The sequence below is a fragment of the Centropristis striata genome, chromosome 18 (assembly GCF_030273125.1).
Source record: "Centropristis striata isolate RG_2023a ecotype Rhode Island chromosome 18, C.striata_1.0, whole genome shotgun sequence".
NCBI classification, from domain to species: domain Eukaryota; kingdom Metazoa; phylum Chordata; class Actinopteri; order Perciformes; family Serranidae; genus Centropristis; species Centropristis striata.
In genome coordinates this window covers 33,112,391-33,134,226 of record NC_081534.1, presented here as the reverse complement: position 1 = coordinate 33,134,226, position 21,836 = coordinate 33,112,391, and the positions used below count along the sequence as shown (strand labels likewise).

General features: G+C 33.5%; 1 protein-coding gene across 1 annotated transcript in view; it reads right to left on the bottom strand.

Annotated features, from left to right (window-relative positions):
* myo6a (myosin VIa) overlaps window positions 1–21,836 on the bottom strand; it is a 227,596-nt gene that overhangs the window by 41,515 nt on the left and 164,245 nt on the right. The window contains exons 24-26 of the mRNA XM_059355862.1: window positions 16,951–16,979; window positions 15,632–15,840; window positions 5,340–5,418 (exon numbers count right to left, since the gene is read on the bottom strand). Coding sequence (XP_059211845.1) covers window positions 5,340–5,418; window positions 15,632–15,840; window positions 16,951–16,979 — 317 coding nt within the window. The remainder of the gene's footprint in view (window positions 1–5,339; window positions 5,419–15,631; window positions 15,841–16,950; window positions 16,980–21,836) is intronic.

Here is a 21,836-nt window from a genome sequence, read left to right as displayed (position 1 = left end):
TTCATTTTAACGTTAATTTTGACATGTTTCTTTCGTAAAACAACCAAAAATGTACTTTTGACACATGCATGACCATGCTTTTCTGCACATACTTGGTTTTATTTTGAAAACTAGCTCCTAATAGATAATTCTGCATCATTTTAACGGTTTAAAGTTGAAGTTGTAGCCCACAGCAACAGTGGGTCTATACTGTTAGACTTCTTTATGCAGCCAATGGAGTCGCCCCCTGCTGGACATTAGAGAGAATGCAGGCTTATTTTCTCAGACCTAGAGGCTGCAGTTTGGGAACAAATTAATTTTAAACTTTTGTTTACATTGCATGCATGTGCAGCAAAAACCTGCAATTTACACGTTTGAACAATTAATTTTAATGTTCATTTTGACAAGTTTCTCTTGTAAAACAACCAAAAATGTACTTTTGACACATGCATGACCATGCTTCTCTGCAGAAACTTGGTTTTATTTTGAAAATTAACTACTGTAACTTAACTAATTCTAATGAATTGAGAGTCGGCAGAGTCGCCCCCTGCTGGACATTAGAGATAATGCAGGCTTCACTTTTTCAGACCCGGAGGCTGCAGCTTGGGAACAAATTATTTTTAACTTTTGTTAACATTGCATGCATTTGCAGCAAAAAAACGGCCATTTGCAACATGAAATAAGTCATTTTAATGTTTATCTCTCATAAAACAACCAAAAATGTACTTTTGACACATGCATGACCATGCAAATTTACACTAGAGATCAGTTCTCAAACACTTCCTGGACTGATATAATAATCCAGTGGATCAGTGACGGTTATAAAAGCAGCAGAATCGCGTCCTTTTTTGCATTGCATATCTTTTTAGACTGATGGTTTAAAATCATAGTGTTTTAAAGTTATGGATATGAACTTCAGTTTTCCACTGACGGCCATTTAATGACAGTAAATGTCACTTCCAAATGCTTCACACAATATTTGGATCATAACTCTGAATGAAGGGAATAAAGAGAGAAATAAAACTCTCCTTTTAAATCCTGAGCCCAGTCTGCAGAGGGACTCATGAATATTTAGAGACAGTTAGAGAGAGGGACGTGCCCAGAAGGCCAACCAGTGGGAGCTGCTGGATGTGCAGGAGGTTTGTGGGTAACGGGGGCCGGGGGGCTCCGGGCCGCCGGCCAGGCGCTTTGATCCGAACGCTGCCGCTCGCCACTAAACTCTGCACTCGATCGGGCCGGGTCGACCCGCCTCGGGGGGACCTGCAGCCATGCCAACAGATGGATCTGGGCGGAGAAACGCTGGATGATAAACAGAAAAGCCAGCGAAGCGCAGCAGAGAGCCATGTGGTGGCATTTGTGAAGCAGTGACTGATTCTTCTGCTGCAGGTTTGATTTCTCCAGGTGATTCCTGCCGTGGAAAATTAGCTACTAATAGATAATTCTGCTTCATTTTAAGGGTCTAAAGTTGAAGTTATAGCTCACAGCAACAGTGGGTCTATACAGTTAGACTTCTTTTTGCAGCCAGTGGAGTCGCCCCCTGCTGGACATGAAGGAGAATGCAGGCTTCACTTTTTAGACTCAGAAGCTGCAGCTTATGAACAAATTTATTTTAAACTTTTGTTTACATTGAATGCATGTGCAGCAAAAACCTGCAATTTGCAACATGAAAAAATTTGTTTTAATGTTAATTTTGAAACGTTTTTCTCATAAAACAACCAAAAATGTATTTTTGACACATGCATGACCATGCTTTTCTGCACATACTTGGTTTTATTTAAAAAAATAGCTACTAATAGATAATTCTGCTTCATTTTAAGGGTCTAAAGTTCAAGTTGTAGCCCACAGCAACAGTGGGTCTATACAGTTAGATTTCTTTTTGCAGCCAGTGGAGTCGCCCCCTGCTGGAAATGAAGGAGAATGCAGGCTTCACTTTTTAGACTCAGAAGCTGCAGCTTGGGAACAAATTCATTTTAAACTTTTGCTTACATGTGCAGCAAAAACCTGCAATTTGCAACATGAAAAAAAAATCATTTTAATCTTAATTTTGAAACGTTTCTCTCATAAAACAACCAAAAATGTATTTTTGACACATGCATGACCATGCTTCTCTGCAGAAACTTGGTTTTATTTTGGAAATTAGCTACTTATAGATAAATCTGAATACTTTTAATAGTCTAAAGTTGAAGTTGCATCCCACAATAACAGTGGGTTTATATAATTAGACTTCTTTTTGCAGCCAGTGGAGTTGCCCCCTGCTGGACATAAGAGAGAATGCAGGCTTCACTTTTCAGACCCGGAGGCTGCAGCTTGGGAACAAATTATTTTAACTTTTATTAATTTTGCATGCATTTTTGCAGCAAAAACCTGCAATTTGCAACATGAAATAGGCCACGAGCCAGGAGAGATTTTCAGAAACACTGAGGGCGCCTTAACCAGGCGGCAACCTCCGGGTCTGAGCAGGGAGGCGGTCTTAAGCTGCATTCTACCAGAGACTCGAGCAGGGGGCGCTGACGGTGGCTGCAGAAGCATTTTGGTCCATTCATCTCAATACAAAATGAGAAAACTCACTTGATTTATTACCTCCGAAAAATGTTTTTCAGGACAACATTATGGTCTCAATCACTAGTAAAAAAACTTCTTGAAGACAATTTGATGTCAATAGTTCTAAAAATGGCCCCATTTAGAAGAAAATAGAAGATAAAGAATCGTATGATTTGGGGCAGAACAATGCGTATCCACGGCAACGTGTCCATAAAGTGATATAAATATTTTTAAAAAGGATGTTTAGTGGTTTGGTCTCATAACTTTGACCCTTTCACTGTATTTTGACTTCATGAAAACTTAAATAAAACCTAAAAACATGATGATTCTATGGCAGGTTCAGCAGTTGAAAGGAGAATCTGTTTTCTATGATTTGTAACACAAAAGGTGCTTTTAACGGGTTAGTTTGTATTCATTAAAGTCATACAAACAAAGTCAGCGGCAGAGAAGCAGCAACTGACATTTTCTATAGAAGAAATTTGTTGGTTTTTTCAAAGAGAGCATAAATAAAAGGTACGGTAAAGTGGAGAAATTATTCTAAGTATAGTGCACGCTTTAAAAGGTCTAGATGTTTTTTAGGGCCCCGGTCTATAGAAGAACATTACTTCCATGATTGAGTCAGTGGAGTGGAGTCAGAGGTCAAGTTCTTCCAGGTAAAATTACCGTTTTTTTTGTCAATGAAGTTTGGTGGTTTTAAAGAGAGTATAAAGGCTTTAGTTCCCTGTCAGAAGGAGCTGTCTGAAGGTGAGATAAAGTGGTGAAAATATTCAATATACAGCATAAACTTTAACTGATATGGATTTTTAAAATGTTGAAAAAGTAAGGATTATATAATCAGTGTTAAAAAGTTTCCTGATCGGGTCAGAGCTAGAGTTCTTCGAGGTAAAATTCAGTTTTTGTCAATGAAGTTTTTAAAGAGAGTATAATAAAGGGTTTCTGGTCAGAAAATGGTGTCTGACAGCAACTTAAAGCAGTTACTTTGTCTAAATTTAGCATAAACTTGAACTAATATTGATTTTTTTTGTTGCTAAAATACTATTAGCTGCAGCCCGGCCTCAGAAGTGCATTTCTTAAATTATTCTCTGAATAAGAGATTTGTAAAGTATTGTTAAAAAGTTTCCGGGTCGAGTTCTTCGAGGTAAAATGACTGTTTTGGTCATTTTGTGTCTGTTGTTGTGTCTGTTGTTGTATTTTTTTTTTTTTTTTTTCTGTGTCTTTTTTGTGTCTTTTTTAGTTTTTTTGTGTATTTTTTGGTCATTTTGTGTCTGTTGTTGTGTCTGTTGTTGTATTTTTTTTTTTTTTTTTTCTGTGTCTTTTTTGTGTCTTTTTTAGTTTTTTTGTGTCTTTTTTTGTCATTTTGTGTCTTTTTTGGTCATTTTGTGTCCGTTGTTGTGTCTTTTTTTATTTTTTTGTGTCTTTTTTAGTTTTTTTGTGTCTTTTTTGGTCATTTTGTGTCTGTTGTTGTGTCTTTTTTTTAGTTTTTTTGTCTTTTTTTGACAGAAGTACATTTCCTAAATTATTCTCCGAATAAGAGATTTGTAAAGTAGAGTTTAAAAGTTTCCTGGTCAAGTTCTTCGAGGTAAAATGACCAAATGTTTTTGTCAGTGGAGTCTGGACAGATAACAGCTTCAGAGCTCCGTTTGACAGAAAGGTAAAACACTGATGAAATATAATTTAAAGCTGACTTGTATCATCTGCACACGTCCAGCGAGTGTTTGAGTTTCAACACTTTGTGATTCCAGAAACTCTCATTAAAGTGCAGAGAGTTCCTGATCACACAGAGTCTCCTCAGAGCAAACAGAGCTGAAGTTTAATCACTCGACAGGCTTAAAACTCCTCAAACTATTACTCACTTCATATTGACTTTATATTACATGATATGTACTTCACTTTCCTTTTCTTGGTTTTAACATAAACAGTCTGACACTTTATCCATGTCTTCTCTTTACTCTAATGTCCGGACGGACATTTAATTATAAGTATTTTATGTGTGAAGTTTCCTCCTCAGATTCCAGTCAAATATGAACAAACGGATATATATTTTTTGGATTTAATGTGGCGTTCACATTATGAGAATAAAAGTATCTCAGGGGAAAAGGTGCCTCTTTATTACTGCAGAACTTTCCTGAGAATCTAAACGTTTTTTAAGTTTTCTTCACTATCAAAGTAATCCAGAGATACTTGTCTGCACATATTGCACTACTACATTTTGTGTCTGTTGTGTCTTTTTTTATTTTTTTGGGTCTTTTTTTGGTCATTTTGTGTCTTTTTTATTTTTTTGTGTCTTTTTTGGTCATTTTGTGTCTGTTTTTGTGTCTTTTTTAGTTTTTTTTGTGTCTTTTTTGGTCATTTTGTGCCAGTTGTTGTGTCTTTTTTTTAGGTTTTTTGTGTCTTTTGTCATTTTGTGTCCGTTGTTGTGTCTTTTTTATTTTTTGTGTGTCTTTTTTGGTAATTTTGTGTCTGTTTTTATTGTCTTTTTTTATTTTTTTGTGTCTTTTTTAGTCATTTTGTGTCCGTTGTTGTGTCTTTTTTTTTTTAGGTTTTTTGTGTCTTTTGTCATTTTGTGTCTGTTGTTGTGTCTTTTTTATTTTTTGTGTGTCTTCTTTGTGTCTTTTTGTGTCTTTTTTTGTCATTTTGTGTCTTTTTTTAGTTATTTTGTGTCTTTTTTTGGTAATTTGTCTCTTTTTTGGTCATTTTGTGTCTTTTTTTGACGTCATGAAGAAGTCGTGGTGCGTTCATGGACTCCAGAGGGTTAAACAAACTGAATTCATCCTGCAAATAATCTGCAGAAGAATAAACAAGAAGAATCCAGAACCAACCTGCAGCCTCCTCTCCTCCTCCTCCCTCCTCTTCCTCTCCTCCTCGTCCTGCTTCCTCTTCAGCTCCATCTCCGCTTTCCTGGTGGAGGGAAAAAAAAAAGAAGGAGAGGAAGAGAAGAAAGAGACGAATGGAGACGTGACACATGGAAGACAGGAAGAGACAGTGATGAAGAGGAGCAGACGGAGGAGGAATGGAGACGAAGAGTGGAGCGGTGAAGGAAATGACAGAAAGAGAAATAAAGACGTTAGTTCTTCTCTCTGACTCAGCGTTTCTTCACCTGCACTATATATTTTTTAGGATTTCACCTAAAATGAATTTACAATTCAAATAAAACTCAAAAACGTCAGTTTGAAGCAGAAATAAACCTGCTGACCTGGCAACATATTCAACCTGCAGCTCACATTTAAAGTCTGTTTATATACACGTTTTATTTAGTTTCTAGAATGTGGTAAATGCATTTTATTTAAACATATTTACACCTTTTGTTGCACTTTTTTTGTGGTTTTTTTGTGTCCTGAAAGACATTTTTTTTATATATATTTAAGAAAATGATTAATAGATATTTCTTTACAGTTGTTTTTATTTATTAAAAACTACATAACTTTTAGTTTCTAGAATGTGGTAAATGCATTTTATTCTGACATGTTTAGACCTTTTGATGCACTTTTTTTGTTTAGAAAGACATTTTTTTTATATATTCATGAAGATGATAAATAAATATTTCTTTACAGTTGTTTTATTGATAGTTTCAGTGACAAATTAAATCAAACTTGGAAAGTTAAATATTGAATTTGACTGTTTAAAAACTACTTTTATTTAGTGTTAAATGCATTTTATTTGGATATATTTAGACCTTTTGTTGCACTTTTTTGTGTTTTTTTAGTCCTGAAAGAATTTTTTTTATATTTATTTATGAAAATGATAAATAGATATTTCTTTATTGTTGTTTTTATATATTAAAAACAACCTAACTTTTATTTCGTTTCTAGAATGTGTTAAATGAATTTTATTCGGACATATTTACACCTTTTGTTGCACTTTTTTTGTTTAGTATTTTTGTTTTTTTGAGTCCTGAAAGACATTTTTTTATATATATTCATTAAAATGATAAATATATATTTCTTTACAGTTGTTTTTATTGATAATTGGAGCGACAAATTAAAGCAAACTTGGAAAGTTAAATATGGAATTTGACTGTTTAAAAACTACTTTTATTTAGTGTTAAATGCATTTTATTTGGACATATTTAGACCTTTTGTTGCACTATTGTTTTGTTTTTTTAGTCCTGAAAGAATTTTTTTAATATACATTTATGAAAATGATAAATAGATATTTCTTTATAGTTGTTTTTATATATTAAAAACAACCTAACTTTTATTTAGTTTCTAGAATGTGTTAAATGCATCTTATTCGGACATATTTACACCTTTTGTTGCACTTTTTTTTAGTTTTTTTTTTAGTTTAGAAAGACATTTTTTTTATATATTCATGAAAATGATAAATATATATTTCTTTACAGTTGTGTTTATTGATAGTTGGAGTGACAAATTAAAGTAAACTTGGAAAGTTAAATATGGAATTTGACTCTTTAAAAACTACTTGTTTTACTAGTTTTACTACTTTTACTTTTACTACTAGTTGTTTTATTGATAGTTGGAGTGACAAATTAAAGTAAACTTGGAATTTGACTGTTTAAAAACGACCTAACTTTAATTTAGTTTTTAGTTTCTAGAATGTGTTAAATGCTTTTTATTCTGACATATTTAGACCCTTTGATGCACTTTTTTTGTTGTGACAGATATTTGGAATTTGGAATTTGGAATTTGACTCTTTAAAAACTACTTTTATTTAGTGTCTAGAATGTGTTAAATGCATTTTATTTGGACATATTTAGACCTTTTGATGCACTTTTTTTGTTTAGTATTTTAGTTTTTTTTTTAGTCCTGAAAGACTTTTAAAAAATATATATTTATGAAAATGATAGATATTTCTTTACAGTTGTTTTTATTGATAGTTGGAGCGACAAATTAAAGTAAACTTGGAAAGTTAAACATGGAATTTGACTGTTTAAAAACTAAAACTTCAAAAAAGATTCTAGATTTTTGCTTAAAAGTAGCAAATATTTTTTTCCAGTTACTGAAGTGGTTGGAGATTCATTTTTAAATCAATAATTTGAGCTTCAATAGGATGGATTTCATTTTTAAACAACAACTCCAACAAATCCACCCAGAAGATTTAAATCATACAAAAAATAATGATAATAATCCGTGTTTGTTTCAGTTGCATTTAACAGCTTTGAGCCCTGAAACTCAAGGGTGATTAAAAATGCACGTTTTAATTAAATAACTGCAAAAAAGTTGCACCATTAATCAAAGACAGAAGCTGTGAAAACAGAAATTATAGTCAGATTTTTAAATTTCCCGAGGGTCTTAAAACGGATCATGTGTGATTAATACTTCTGTCAGGAAAAATAACCAAATCTTAGTTATCAAAGAATTATAAATCTTCAAAATAAATTATTCTACATTTGAATTTTTTCCAAATAAAAGCATCTGCAAAAAATGGATTTTGTAATAATTAAAAAAAAACAAAAAAACATTAAATTCTGCATTTCTCACTGCAACTGGGACACCATGAATGACTCGGCTCAGATGAACGATCATGTGACAAAAAATGTTAAAAAATTATAAGAAAGAACTGCAGACTGTTTACACAGAGCAGAGAGGAGAGTTCAAGAAAGGTTCTGAAAAAATTAAACTTAAAAAAAAAATATATATAATAACTATAACACTACTTGCATATATCAAATCTATTTTATTCAAATTTTTGTAAAATATATTTTTAAATAAATTCATTTTGTTGTGTTTTTTATGATTATTGGAATTATAATTGCACAAAAAGTGTTTTTTTGCTGTTTCCATGGAGGTTTAGGACTTATATTGACAGAAACAGTTTCTTTTTGTTGTTCTCTTGCATTAAAAACTAACTCTGTGACATCCCTCCTGCAGGCTGCAGCTTTATATTTTACTTTTGTTAACATTGCATGGATTTGAAGCAAAACCCTGCAATTTGCAACATGAAATAATTCATTTTAATGTTATTTTTGGCACGTTTCTCTCGTAAAAACAACAGTAAACACATGCATGACCATGCTTGTCAGCAAATTTTATTTCTTTTTTGTTTTATTTTGAAAATTAGCTACTGATAGATAATTCTGCATAATTTTAATAGTCTAAAATTGAAGTTTTAGCCCACAACAAGTGTCAGACTCTGATAACTGACATAAAAATACATTTAATAAGCTTAGATATATCTATTGTTAAATTATTCTTATGATGGTCCTATAAGCACACTTTGGCTCATAAATACTTCTATTACTTCATTTTTAAAGCTGCTTCATTGCACACAACACGTGCATTTTATAATAATTTAAATTACGGTATTTTAAAGTGTTTTCCCGACACGAAACCAGCTGCAGGAAAGTTATTTTTCAATGCCGAGCAAGCAGCTGAAGTGCTCCGTTTGTCTGTTTTTAAACTGTCTGTTTTTGTTGTTTTCTTGCATTAAAAACTAAAGCTGTGACATCCCTCCTGCAGGCTGCAGCTTGGGAACAAATTATATTTTACTTTTGTTAACATTGCATGGATTTGAAGCAAAAACCTGCAATTTGCAACATGAAATAATTCATTTTAATGTTAATTTTGACACGTTTCTCTCGTAAAAAGATACTTTTTGTTGCAGGAAAGTTATTTTTCAATGCCGAGCAAGCAGCTGAAGTGCTCCGTTTTGCACCTTTATACGAAACAGAAGTGTCAGAAATTAATCCTGTGAATAATCTGCAGAACAATAAACAACAACATAAACTAAACTGTCTATTTTTGTTGTTCTCTTGCGTTAAAAACCAACTCTGTGCCTGCTCCTCCCTGCAGGAGCTGAAGGTTATTCTGCTCCACATATAAACATCAGGTGGAATAAAACCCGGGGCTGCTGCGTGGTCACGGAGCGTCCTGAAGCAGCAGGAGACGTTTCAGGCTGCAACCCGTCCTTATAAATAATGTTTGGATTATGTTTGGGACCTGTGATGAATAAAACAAGACGTTACAGGGTCACCACTAACGCTGGCAGCGCCGCCGTGACCTTCGGGGGAATCTCAGGAGTTTCTAAGTGGCCAGAGGAGGAGGAGGAGGAGAGGAGGAGGAGGAGAGGGAAAGTGGGCCATAAAGCTGAGCTGTCGTCTCTAATGTCTTACATTAGCGGCTAGTGGTTTGTGACGAACACAATGGGCCCCATCAGTCCTCCTAAAGACTCCAAAGATGGAGGGGAGGGGTCACACCTGACGGACGGGCACCGTCAGGGAGGAAAAGGACATTTAGGAGAAACCAAGCGGAGCTTTGAAAGCCTCGCCGTCACTCAGGAAACAGACGGAGACACCAGCCACAGACAGATTATCATACTAGCACCTTAATGCAGATGATGCTAAATCTAATTTGCAAAGCTACTTTTCAGCTTCAGTTTGAAGCAGATATAAACCTGCTGATCCGGCACCACATTCCAACTTGCTTCATTCATTTAAATCAGGGGTGTCAAACTCAAATTAACTGGGGGACGCTGGAGGCAGTATCAAAATCACCAAAAAAAGACACAAAATTACAAAAAAAAGACACAAATGACAAAAAAGACATAAAATGACGGAAAAAAAACGAAATTACTCAAGAAAGACACAAAATTACCAAAAAAAAAAGACACAAAATGACCCAAAAAATACACAAAATTACTAAAAAGACAAAATAATTAGAAAAAGACACAAAATGACCAAAAAAAGACAAAAAATTACTAAAAAAGACACAAAGTTATTAGAAAAAGACACAAAATTACAAAAAAAGACAAAAAAATACTAAAAAAGACAAAATTATTAGAAAAAAAAGACACAAAATTACTCAAAAAATACACAAAATTACCAAAAAGACAAAAAATTACGAAAAAAAGACACAAAGTTATTAGAAAAAGACACAAAATTACTAAAAAATAAAATAAAATACAAAAAAAGACACAAAATTATTAGAAAAAAAGACACAAAATTACTCAAAAAAGACACAAATGACAAAAAAAGACATAAAATGACAGAAAAAAAACTAAATTACTCAAAAAAGACACAAAATGACCAAAAAAGACACAAAATGACCCAAAAAATACACAAAATTACCAAAAAGACAAAAAATTACTAAAAAAGACACAAAGTTATTAGAAAAAGACACAAAATTACTAAAAAATAAAATAAAATACAAAAAAAGACACAAAATTATTAGAAAAAAAAGACACAAAATTACTCAGAAAAGACACAAATGGCAGAAAAGACATAAAATGACAGAAAAAAAACTAAATTACTCAAAAAAGACACAAAATGACCAATAAAAGACACAAAATGACCCAAAAAATACACAAAATTACCAAAAAGACAAAATAATTAGAAAAAGACACAAAATTACCAAAAAAAGATATAAAATTACTAAAAAAGACACAAAATTATTTTAAAAAAGACACAAAATTTCACAAACTGTGAGTCCAAACAACAAAATATTAACATCACCAGAAAGTAAAGTCTCTGCTGAACGCGGTGATGTAGGTTTCATGTCTGTAGTAAAAATAAAAGTGAGCAAGACGGCAGGTTAGAAAAGTGTCTTTTTCTGTTTTTCTGACGTTTTCCACTAGAAACGTTTGGCCCCAGAGTTCTCATTGGTCTCTATGGGACAGTTGGTTGGAAGCTGCTGTCACATTAAAGCTCACTGAGACAAATCTGTACGTCCGACTGATTCCAGAGCAGGATCTCTGCCACCGGCACGGATTTCTCTACAATCTGCTCTGAAAATGTTCTCTGAAGAGTGAAAGTTGTGGAAACGAGAACGTTTTTTAAAGGATTATGATAAGATTTCCAGCCTGTCTCCACTCCAGCTCTGAACATTTATTCATAGAAAGAAATTCAGGTCTGCCAACAATTTAAACCTGCAGCAAAACATTAATAATCTTCTTCTACAGTCTTTTTTCTACAGAAGCCTGAAGAGGTCAGGGCTTCGACACTTGAGATCAAGAGTTTATTAACGCGTTATCACCAGAAAACTAAAGTTTGTCTCCTTTTACTCACCGTGTAATGTTCTCTGAATACATTCTGACACAGAATGAAGCGTTTTTACGATGTTAATGTAGAGAAAAGTTTCACCTTGAAACAGCTCGGCTACATTTCTGAACACTTGAGATGCTTTAAAAACACTTCACGCTCTGTAAATCCTGACAGAGACTGATATTTAGTTCAGGTCAGGACGTCTCTGACTGATATAAATGCACATCTGAAGGGAAATATAGCTGTTTCAATGGAGAAATGTTGGACTTTTATTTTGAAAAATCTTTCAATTGATAATATTCTGTCTTTGCTTTGTTAATTTTGTGTCATATTAGTAATTTTTTGTCTTTTTTTGGTAATTTTGTGTCTTTTTTTGGCCTTTTTTTGTCTTTTTGTGTCTTTTATGTCTCTGTTTGGTCATTTTATGTCCTTTTGTGTGTTTTTAGTCATTTTTTGTGTTTTTTTTTGTGTCTTTTACGTCTCTGTTTGGTCATTTTATGTCATTTTTTGTGTCTTTTACGTCTCTGTTTGGTCATTTTATGTCATTTTTTGTGTCTTTTACATCTTTTTTGGTTGTTTTGTGTCTTTGTGCCTTTTTGGGGAATTTTGTGTCTTTTTTTAACAACATTTTTTTCCAGTCGTGGAATGGAAACTTAACTCTAAATTTCTGAAACTATTATAATTAATTGTATCAAATCAACTTATTTTTATCATCAACTCTGTGTCTAATTAGGTCAGTTTGTCAGTTTAGTCTTTGGACAGAAAATATTTAGTTTTTTAACTCATCCTTTTAGTTTTTAACACTTATTCTTAGACTTCCAGCCTTACATAATGTATATTTTTCTGGTTTTATTGTATCAACCCCATTAATATCAATGAGAGCAGGTTTAATAACAGCCTCTCCTCTCAGTTTAACACAACTCAGCGCATAAAATGATCATAAAGTTAAATCAGAGCTCCTCTTAAATAAAAACTAAACATAATAACCGTCACGAGGAGGATTTATTATCCCGTTTTTAGCTACGGGGCCTAATAAACTGGTGTCTGAGGGAGTCATTTTTCAAAATAAATCTCCAGTTTAAAAGAGAGCTGCTTGTGTGTTCGGCTGATTTACAGGTAATCTCTGATTTTATGGCTCCAATAACAAACTAAATTAGCAGCAAACGGTTAATCACAGACGGCGTATAATCTCATCAGACGGTTTAAATCCTTCAGATAACATCAGTGGAACAGAAACAGGAACGAGTGAGAACATCAGACTTATTTCACACACACAAAAAAATAAAAAAATAAAACTGGGAGGATTGTAAAACCGCTGAGATGTGAATTAATTAATTCTGTGTGAAGATTTTTCTGCTGTCTGAGTCTCTGACGTTACATCAGACAAACGTGACCAGATTTTCTACACAGATCGATTGTTTCAACTCAGATTCACCTCTCTGAAGCTGCGACCTTTAACCTTTATTCTATTGTTGTCTATTGGAAAGAAATTTAGTTTTCTCATAATAGAAATGTTGGACTTTCAGTATGGATAATACAAATGTAAGGGGCACATGTAGCATGTTTTATACTCATTATAATTCAGTTAATCTGATTTCCTTATACGAATTTTTTAAGCTCTTATTTTGAAAACCTGACATAATTTTCTCTTATTTTGTAATCCTGACATAGTTTACTGTACACGGCAGAACTTGCCTGAGAATCGTCAGGTTTTTCAGTCTTCTCTGGAATCAAAGTATCCAGTAATACCTATCTGTACATACATCTTATTTTGAAAATCTGATATAGTAACATGTTATAAAAGGAAATAACCCTTAGTTGTTTATCTCTTTATTCTAAGGTAACAAAGTTTTTTTTCTCGTGATAAAATATTTTGGGATTATTTAGGAGGCCCATGGAGCATATATTATAATGAATATATTCCATTTATTTGTATTTCCTTATATGCATTTTGTTAAGCCCTTATTTTGAAATCCTGACATAGCTTGTATTACATGGCAGAACTCACATCAGAATCAGCAAATAAAATAAGAAAATAAATGTTGTTATCTTGACATAATAACATAAATAACAAATGTTTATTTCCTCTTATTGGTTTAAATGTTTTCGGGTCAAATCAGCTGATAAAAATGCATCAAACAGCCCAGAAACTATGTCAGATTTTCAAAATAAGAGTAAACTAGGTCAGATTTTTTCAAAATAAGGTGTTAACAATTTTTTTTTTTATATGCATCTGATTAAATGGATTGTATTTAGAAGTATAAAACATGTTACCTGTGGCTCTTTTATAGTGATCATCGTTTCTAAAAAAAAAAATCAAGTTTACTGCATCAATCAAAAGATTTTTCAAAGTAAAAGTCCAACATTTCTCTGCTGAAACAGCTACATTTCTTTTCCTGACCTGAAATATATATCCACTGCTGTGTTTTTCTGAAAATAAATGTAGCTGTTTCATGATAGAAATGTTGGACTTTTACTCTGGATTTTTTTTTAACTGATGAAGTAAATTATACATATATAAGGGGCCCAGGCATCATATTTTATACTGAATATAGTCCATTTAATAATTTTTCCTTATATGCATTTTGTTAACCTCTTAGTAATAGGTAATAAGAGGAAACAAAGTTTATTGTATCGTGATAAGGACTTAAATATTTTGGGATTATATAGTAGGCACAGGCAGCATGTTTTATACCCAATATGATCCATTTAACTTTATTACCTTATATGCACTTTGTTAAGCTCTTATTTTGAAAATCTGACATCGTTTTCTTAGCTATCTGGGCTCTTTGATGCATTTATATCAGCTAATTTCACCCAAATGTTATAAATAATAAGAGAAAAAAACAACCCTTTGTTGCTTATCTCTTCATTTCAAGTTCATAAACTTTATTTTCTGGTGATAAGGACTTAAATATCTCACGATTATTTTATTCTGAAAAGGAAATTTAGCTGTTTCATGATAGAAATGTTGGACATTTACTCTGGAAAAAACCTTTTAATTGATGCAATTAATGATAAATATATAAAGCTGCACAGGTAGCATGTTTTATACTGATTATAATCTATTTAATCTTACACCTTGCTCCATATGCATTTTGTTAAGCTCTTATTTTGAAAATCTGACACAGTTTCCTTACCTATCTGGGCTCTTTGATGCATTTTTATCAGCTAATTTCACCCAAATGTTATAAATAATAAGAGAAAAAACAACCCTTTGTTGCTTATCTCTTCATTTCAAGTTCATAAACTTTATTTTCTGGTGATAAGGACTTAAATATCTCACGATTATTTTATTCTGAAAAGGAAATGTAGCTGTTTCATGATAGAAATGTTGGACTTTTAATTGATGCAATTAATGATAAATAGATAAAGGGGCACAGGTAGCATGTTTTATACTGATTATAATCTATTTAATCTTACTCCTTGCTCCATATGCATTTTGTTAACCTCTTATTTTGAAAATCTGACATAGTCACAGGTAATAAGGGGAAATAAACCTTTAAAACCATGATAAGGACCGTGATAAGGACATACATATCTTGGAATTATATAGGAGGCACAGGTAGCAGGTAGCTCTTATTTTGAAAATCTGACATGGTTTCCTTACCTATCTGGGCTCTTTGATGCATTTTTATCAACTGATTTCACCCAAATGTTATAAATAAAAAGAGAAAAAAACAACCCTTTGTTGTTTATCTCTTCATTTCAAGTTCATAAACTTTATTTTCTGGTGATAAGAACTTAAATATCTGGGGTTTTTATGGTTCTTTGGACTTGTTTGGACTCTCTGCGGCTGCGACCTTTGACCCCTGTTCTATTGTTGGACCCCCGGGGAGCTGCGGCCGTACTTGTTGTAAATCACCTCGGACAAGAGCGTCAGCTGGAACCGGAGGGTGTAAAAAGCAACAAGGCAGCCTGATAACACTTTGTAGCTCGTCTATAAAAATAAATCCTTTTGGAGCGGCGCTCTCATTATGTAAATCCCTGAAACGAACGCTGAGAGGACGCTGAGTGTTTCTGTCCGCTGCAGCCGTTTATCCTGCTCGCTACAAACACGCCAACTTTGACAAGGGCCTCTTCATTTTTTTGCATGACGGAAAAACAAAAAAAAACTGTTTTTTTTATGTGAGTTGCAGCTACTGAACCCCTCCTCCTCCTCCTGCTCCTACTTACAGCTTGCGGTCCTCCTCCTCCTGCTTCCTGCGCTGCTCCTCCTCCTCCCTCCTCATGCGCTCCTTCTCCATCTCCTCCTGGATGCGCCGCAGACGCTCCCGCTCCTCCTCCTCCTTCTTCTTGTTCTGCATGGCGGTCAGCAGCTGCTCCGAGCGGGTCACCAGCGCCTGGAACTCGTGGTCGATGTCGATCCGCGTCATGATGGTGCTCTGAAGACACAAAAAGACACAAAACAGGAAGTTTTAGTGATGTTTGAAATGTTTTTCTGAACCCCAATTAGCTGTTTTAGGGCGTTTTGTTGCTCTTGTTACATGCAACTCTCTGTGTTTCTTGTGTTTCTCTGCAATATGTAAAATCTGTGTGAATCTATAAGTTCTGCAGCTCTGTGGAATCAGCAAAAAACTACAAAAAACGACATAAAATTAACAAAAATAAAGACGTAAAATTAACAAAGAAGACTTAAAAAAACTAAAAGACACAAAAATATGAAACAGCCAACATAAAAATACAAATAAATACATACAATTATAAAAAAGGAGGTAAAATTACAAAAAAAAACCCCACAAAATTATTACCAAAAAATACATCAAATTATTAAAAAGAAACCCATAAAATTACAAAAAAACAACAAATAAAATCACCCCAAAAAATACATAAAATGAACAAAAATAAAGGCCCGAAAATTAACAAAAATAAAGACGGAAAAATTAACAAAAAAGACACAAAATTAACAAAAAAGACACAAAATTACAAAATAACGAAAAAATGGATACAAAATGACAAATATATTGTATTGTCATGATTCCAGCCTCTCCTGTCCTCTCCTCTCTGCTCTGTGTAAACAGCCTCTCCTGTCCTCTCCTCTCAGCTCTGTGTAAACAGCCTCTCCTGTGCAAACACTATTTTTGGACACATTTTTATCTATTTTAAGCTTCGTTTTGGTCACTTTCTATAGAGGAAAACTTAATAAGCAATGATTTGTTTGAGAACTGTTGGAAAGATCAAATTTAGACAATAACGCCTGTTTTTTACAGTTTCTTTCTACGACAAAAAATACTTAAAGACAACATACGTTTCCAAGGAGATCTAGTGTACATTGTGAAAGGTTTCCTCCTACTGTGACCTTTAGCATGAACATGTTTACAACACAGCATGTAGAAGGAGCAGCAGATAATCAGATCCATGACGGATTCTAAAACAGATCTGTATGCTGCAGAGCTCCCAGTAACACTGGACCAGTTCCTCCATCAGTCACTGGCTGAGGTTCCTCTGGTTGAGATCTCACAGAGGTGAGGAACCAAGAGGAACATTCATCACACAAAGGTCTCCGTCATTAATCTCCTCAGGCCTGTCACCATGACAACACACAGGAAACATACAGAGAAGGAGAAGAGTCTCTCTTATAGAGGACGGGGAAGAAATACATACAGCAGAGCTTTCTTTGAAAAGGTCAACAAAAATCCACCGTTTATCATTTTTTGGTCATTTTGTGTCTTTTTGTATCATTGTATGTATTCTTTTGGCCATTTTAAATAATTTTTTTTGTAATTTTGTGTTTCTTTTAATCATTTTACGTCATTTTTTGTAATTTTGTGTCTTTTTTTGGTAATTTTGTTTCATTTTTGTGTCTTTTTGGATGATTTTAGGTCTTTTTTTGTCATTTTGTGTCTTTTTTTTTACCCATATTTGGTCATTTTACGTCTTTTTCGGTAATTTTGTGTCTTTTTTTGGTAATTTTGTTTCATTTTAGTGTCTTTTTGGATGATTTTACGTCTTTTTTTGTCATTTTGTGTCTTTTTTTTACCCATTTTTGGTAATTTTACGTCTTTTTTTGGTAATTTTGTGTCTTTCTTGGTAATTTTGTTTCATTATTGTGTCTTTTTTTGATCATTTTGTGTTTTTTTTGGTGAGTATTTTGGTGATTTTACGTCATTTTTTGTAATTTTGTGTCTCTTAATCATTCTGTGGTCATTCTGTTTTTTTTTTGGTAATTTTGTGTCTTTTTAAATCATTTTACGTCAGTTTTTGTAATTAAATTTTTGTGTCTTTTATGTCTTTTTTTGGTCATTTTGCATCATTTTTTGTGTCTGAATAAAATCGTATGGTGGGGCCTCTGGGGATTCAAACCTCTACTGTGTCTCCTAGAGAAACCTACAGTGAGGGAATATCTCTGATCTCCACGTGATCAGGCAGGATTTATGGACACATTAGAGTTTCATCTGCTGCAGCCAATCACAGCAGCTGCACTCAAAAGATAATGTGGTCTCACAAGAAGCTTCCCTTCAGAGAGAAAGTGTTGCTGAAAGCAGCTGAACATCACGTTCCTCTTTTGTTGCATTGGTGGAATTATTGTGCAGAAATGCACATTATTCCATTATACTAAATGTTCCACGTGAGCCATTGTAGCAGGTGTGAGACACAAAGAAGAGAAGGCCTTTTGTTCAATGTGTTCAATGTGTTTAATGTGTTCCTGCTGCTGAAGGATCCTTCAGTCAGACTCAGAGACTCTGTTAGCTCAATTTCTACTGGACCTCCACCCAAACCAGACCCCCAACACTCCTCACATTCAGAGTTCATGTGTCTGTCAGAGCAGACAGCTTATTACCAAAAAAGACAAAACTACAAAAAGTACACAAAACTACCAACAAAATACGTAAAATTAAAAAGACGTAAAATTACCAAAAATACGTAATATTACAGAAAAAAGACAAAAAGTTACAAAAAATACGTAAAGTTACAAAAAAAAACATGTAAAATGACCAAAAATTTGTAAAATTACCAAAAATACGTAAAGTTACAAAAAAACATGCAAAATTACCAAAAAAGTCGTAGAATTACAAAAAATACGTAAAATTACAGAAAGTCGTAAAAATTCCAAAAAAGATACAAAATTACCGTTAAATTAACAAAAAAATGTGTAGATCACCAAGAATACTTAAAATTACCATAAGAAGACGTAAAAATTACCAAAAATATGTAAAATTAACATAAAAAGACGTAAATTACCAAAAACACATAAAATACTATGAAAAGATGTAAAATTATCATAAAAAGACGTAAAATTACTAAAAATATGTAAAATTACTATAAAAAGACGTAAAAATACCAAGAAAAGACTTAAAATGACCAAAAATACGTAAAATTACGAAAACCCATGTAAAATTACCAAAAAAGATGTAAAATTACCAAAAAAGATACAGAATTGCTATAAAAGACGTTCAACTAACATAAAAAAGATGTAAAATTACCAAAAATACTTAAAATTACCATAAAAAGACGTAAATGACGAAAAATATGTAAAAAGACATTAAAAGACGTAAATGACCAAAAATATGTAAAATTACCATGAAAAGATGTGAAATGACCAAAAATACGTAAAATGACCAAAAATACATAAAATACCATAAAAAGACGTAAAATTACGAAGAAATGATACAAAATAATAACTATTAAAACAAGATTGAACCCTTATACTGTCAAGAATCCTCCACCGGGACACAGAGACTCTATCCTTTACTGCAGTAAAAGTACTAATACACTCTGTGAAATGACTCCACTACAGAAAAAGTCCTGCATTCAAAACTTACTGAAGTTAAAGTACAAAAGTACTAGCAACAAAATGTACCTAAAGTATCAAAAGTAAAAGTACTCGTTATGCAGAATGCCCGCTCTCAGATTGTTTTATATATTCCAAATATATAATTAGATCATTAATATTAATGCATTTATTAAAGACGTCAAGGTCAGGATCATATAACTACTTAATACAATGTTATTTGGTTTAATTGATAAACATGTTAATAATAATTTTAAAATGATATATTTCTTCATGTTAAATCTCAACGTGAAAAGTAACTAAAGCTGTCAGATAAATGTAGTGGATGTGGAGTAAAAAGTACAAGATTTGCCTCAAAATGTAGTAGAATAGAAGTATAAAGTACCTCCAATTTGTACTTAAAGAGTACTTGAGTATGCACTGGAGGAGTTCCCCTATCTGTGGACGACTTGATTGTGTTTTGTGGTGAAATGAAAAGTGACAGACAGACGTCGGGGCAGATGTGAATATTTGATGAACATTATTTCTGCCTGTATTTCATCTGACAGACCGACAGAATCAATCAGCTTCACCGGGACACGATTATAATAAAACTCTCTGTCCCGCTCACTTTAAATCACTCTCATTTACTTTCCATTTACTTCCTCTTCAGCTGGAGACAGCTCTGAGTGTTTTGGATATTTGATGCTGCAATTTATGTGCGAGTCAAGATAAACGTGCTGTTTATGTCTAACTGGTGACTGATCTGCCATCTTCCTGCAAAACACTTATTATTAAAGTTCACTGGTTCAGTCAACTTAAAAGTGAATATTTTCTGCTTTTCATAGTTTTTTTTCTGTCTTTAAAGAACATTAGCTTCAACTCCATGAAACTGTGATCACATTAATCATAAAATTATGGTTTTGTTTACCCTCTGAACCTCATAGAATCAGCGCAATTATGACTAGAAGTGGGAACAACTCAGAGATTTATAAATAAACACTTTTCCAAGTGGCCACATTACCAAATAAAAACAAAACTACAAAAAGTACACAGAATTACAGAAAAAAAAACTAAAATTACCAAAAAAATACGTAAAATTAGCAAACAGCCACAGCATTACTAAAGAGACGTAAAAATTAGCAAATAGGCGTACAATTACAAAAAAAGATGTAAAATTACCAAAAAAGACAAAAAATTACAAAAAAACCTTTCAATTACCAAAAGACGTAAAATTACAAAAAAAGACGTAAAATTACAAAAAAAGACGTAAAATTACAAAAAAATATGTAAAATTACAAAAAAAGACGTAAAATTACCAAAAAATACTTTAAATTACCAAAAAATATGTAAAAATACCAAAAAAGGCGCAAGATTACCAAAGAGACGGAAAATTACCAAAAAAACGTATAATTACCCCAAAAAGACACAAAATTACAAAAAAAAGACACAAAATTACCAAAAAATATAAAAATTACCAAAAAAGACTGGATTTACGAAAAACATAAAATTAGCAAAAAAAAGACGTAAAGTTTCGAAAATATTTAAAATGACCAAAAATTACTTAAAATTACCAAAAAAAGACATAAAATGACCTAAAAAGACACAAAATGACCAAAACAGTTTTATAACAAAGACTTTCATAACCTATGACCCATTCAAGGACCATCAGGACGTTCAAACTCTGATAATAGCACAAATAAATAAAGTGTATTTCCTGCACACACCCCTTCAAAGTAAAGCTGTCAGTGTCTGTAATCAGGGCCTAAAAATGAAACCATCTCTGCGGATGCTGTGATTGTGACACTGCAGCACCAGACTAGAGAGTCTCTAGTCTCTAGTCTCTTGTCTCTAGTCTCTAGTCTCTATTTTCTAGTCTCTAGTCTCTAGTCTCTATTTTCTAGTCTCTATTCTCTAGTCTCTAGTCTCTATTCTCTAGTCTCTAGTCTCTAGTCTCTAGTCTCTAGTCTGGAGCTCTGGAGGAGAATCATCAGGTCACTGTCGTGGTGCGTTCAGGTGTCATCAGAGCTGTAAACCTGCAGCAGGAAACATGTCGCTGTCTCCCCGTAGATAAATATTCATACGCATCTGCTGCCACTGAAACCTTTCTCTACCCGCGGCTGCCAGTTGCTCTACAACAAAGCTGCAGGGAGGAGGAGGAGGAGGAGGAGGAGGAGGAGGAGGAGGAGGAGGAGGAGGAGGAGGAGGAGGAGGACAGGAGCGAGTCCCTCGACCAGAGTTTGTCCTTTTAATCCCGACATTTACACCTGTCACACTCAGCCCTCCGTGACTCCTCATGACTCCTCTTACAGCAGGAGGGCAGATGAAGAAGACAGTGATGCTAAATTATGAAAATCAAACTACTGTAGGACATTAAAGATTCATGACATTCATAGGAAAGATTATCTGAGAGGAGGACGGCCTGAGAGTCACAGAAAGAACATGATTTAACCCAGTTCAGCGTTATGATAATGAGGATCCATCAGTTTGGGTAAATATCTCAACATCGAACCATCGAAATGTCAAGAATCCTCCAGCGGCTCTTTATCCAGCCACGGGGAACTGTAAATACTACACAGAAACTGAAAAAGCACCTTCCAGTGTTTAAAAGAGCTCTGTTAAGTCTCCACCTGGCTGTCACGCTGCAGCAGCCAGTTTAATTTCCTGCTA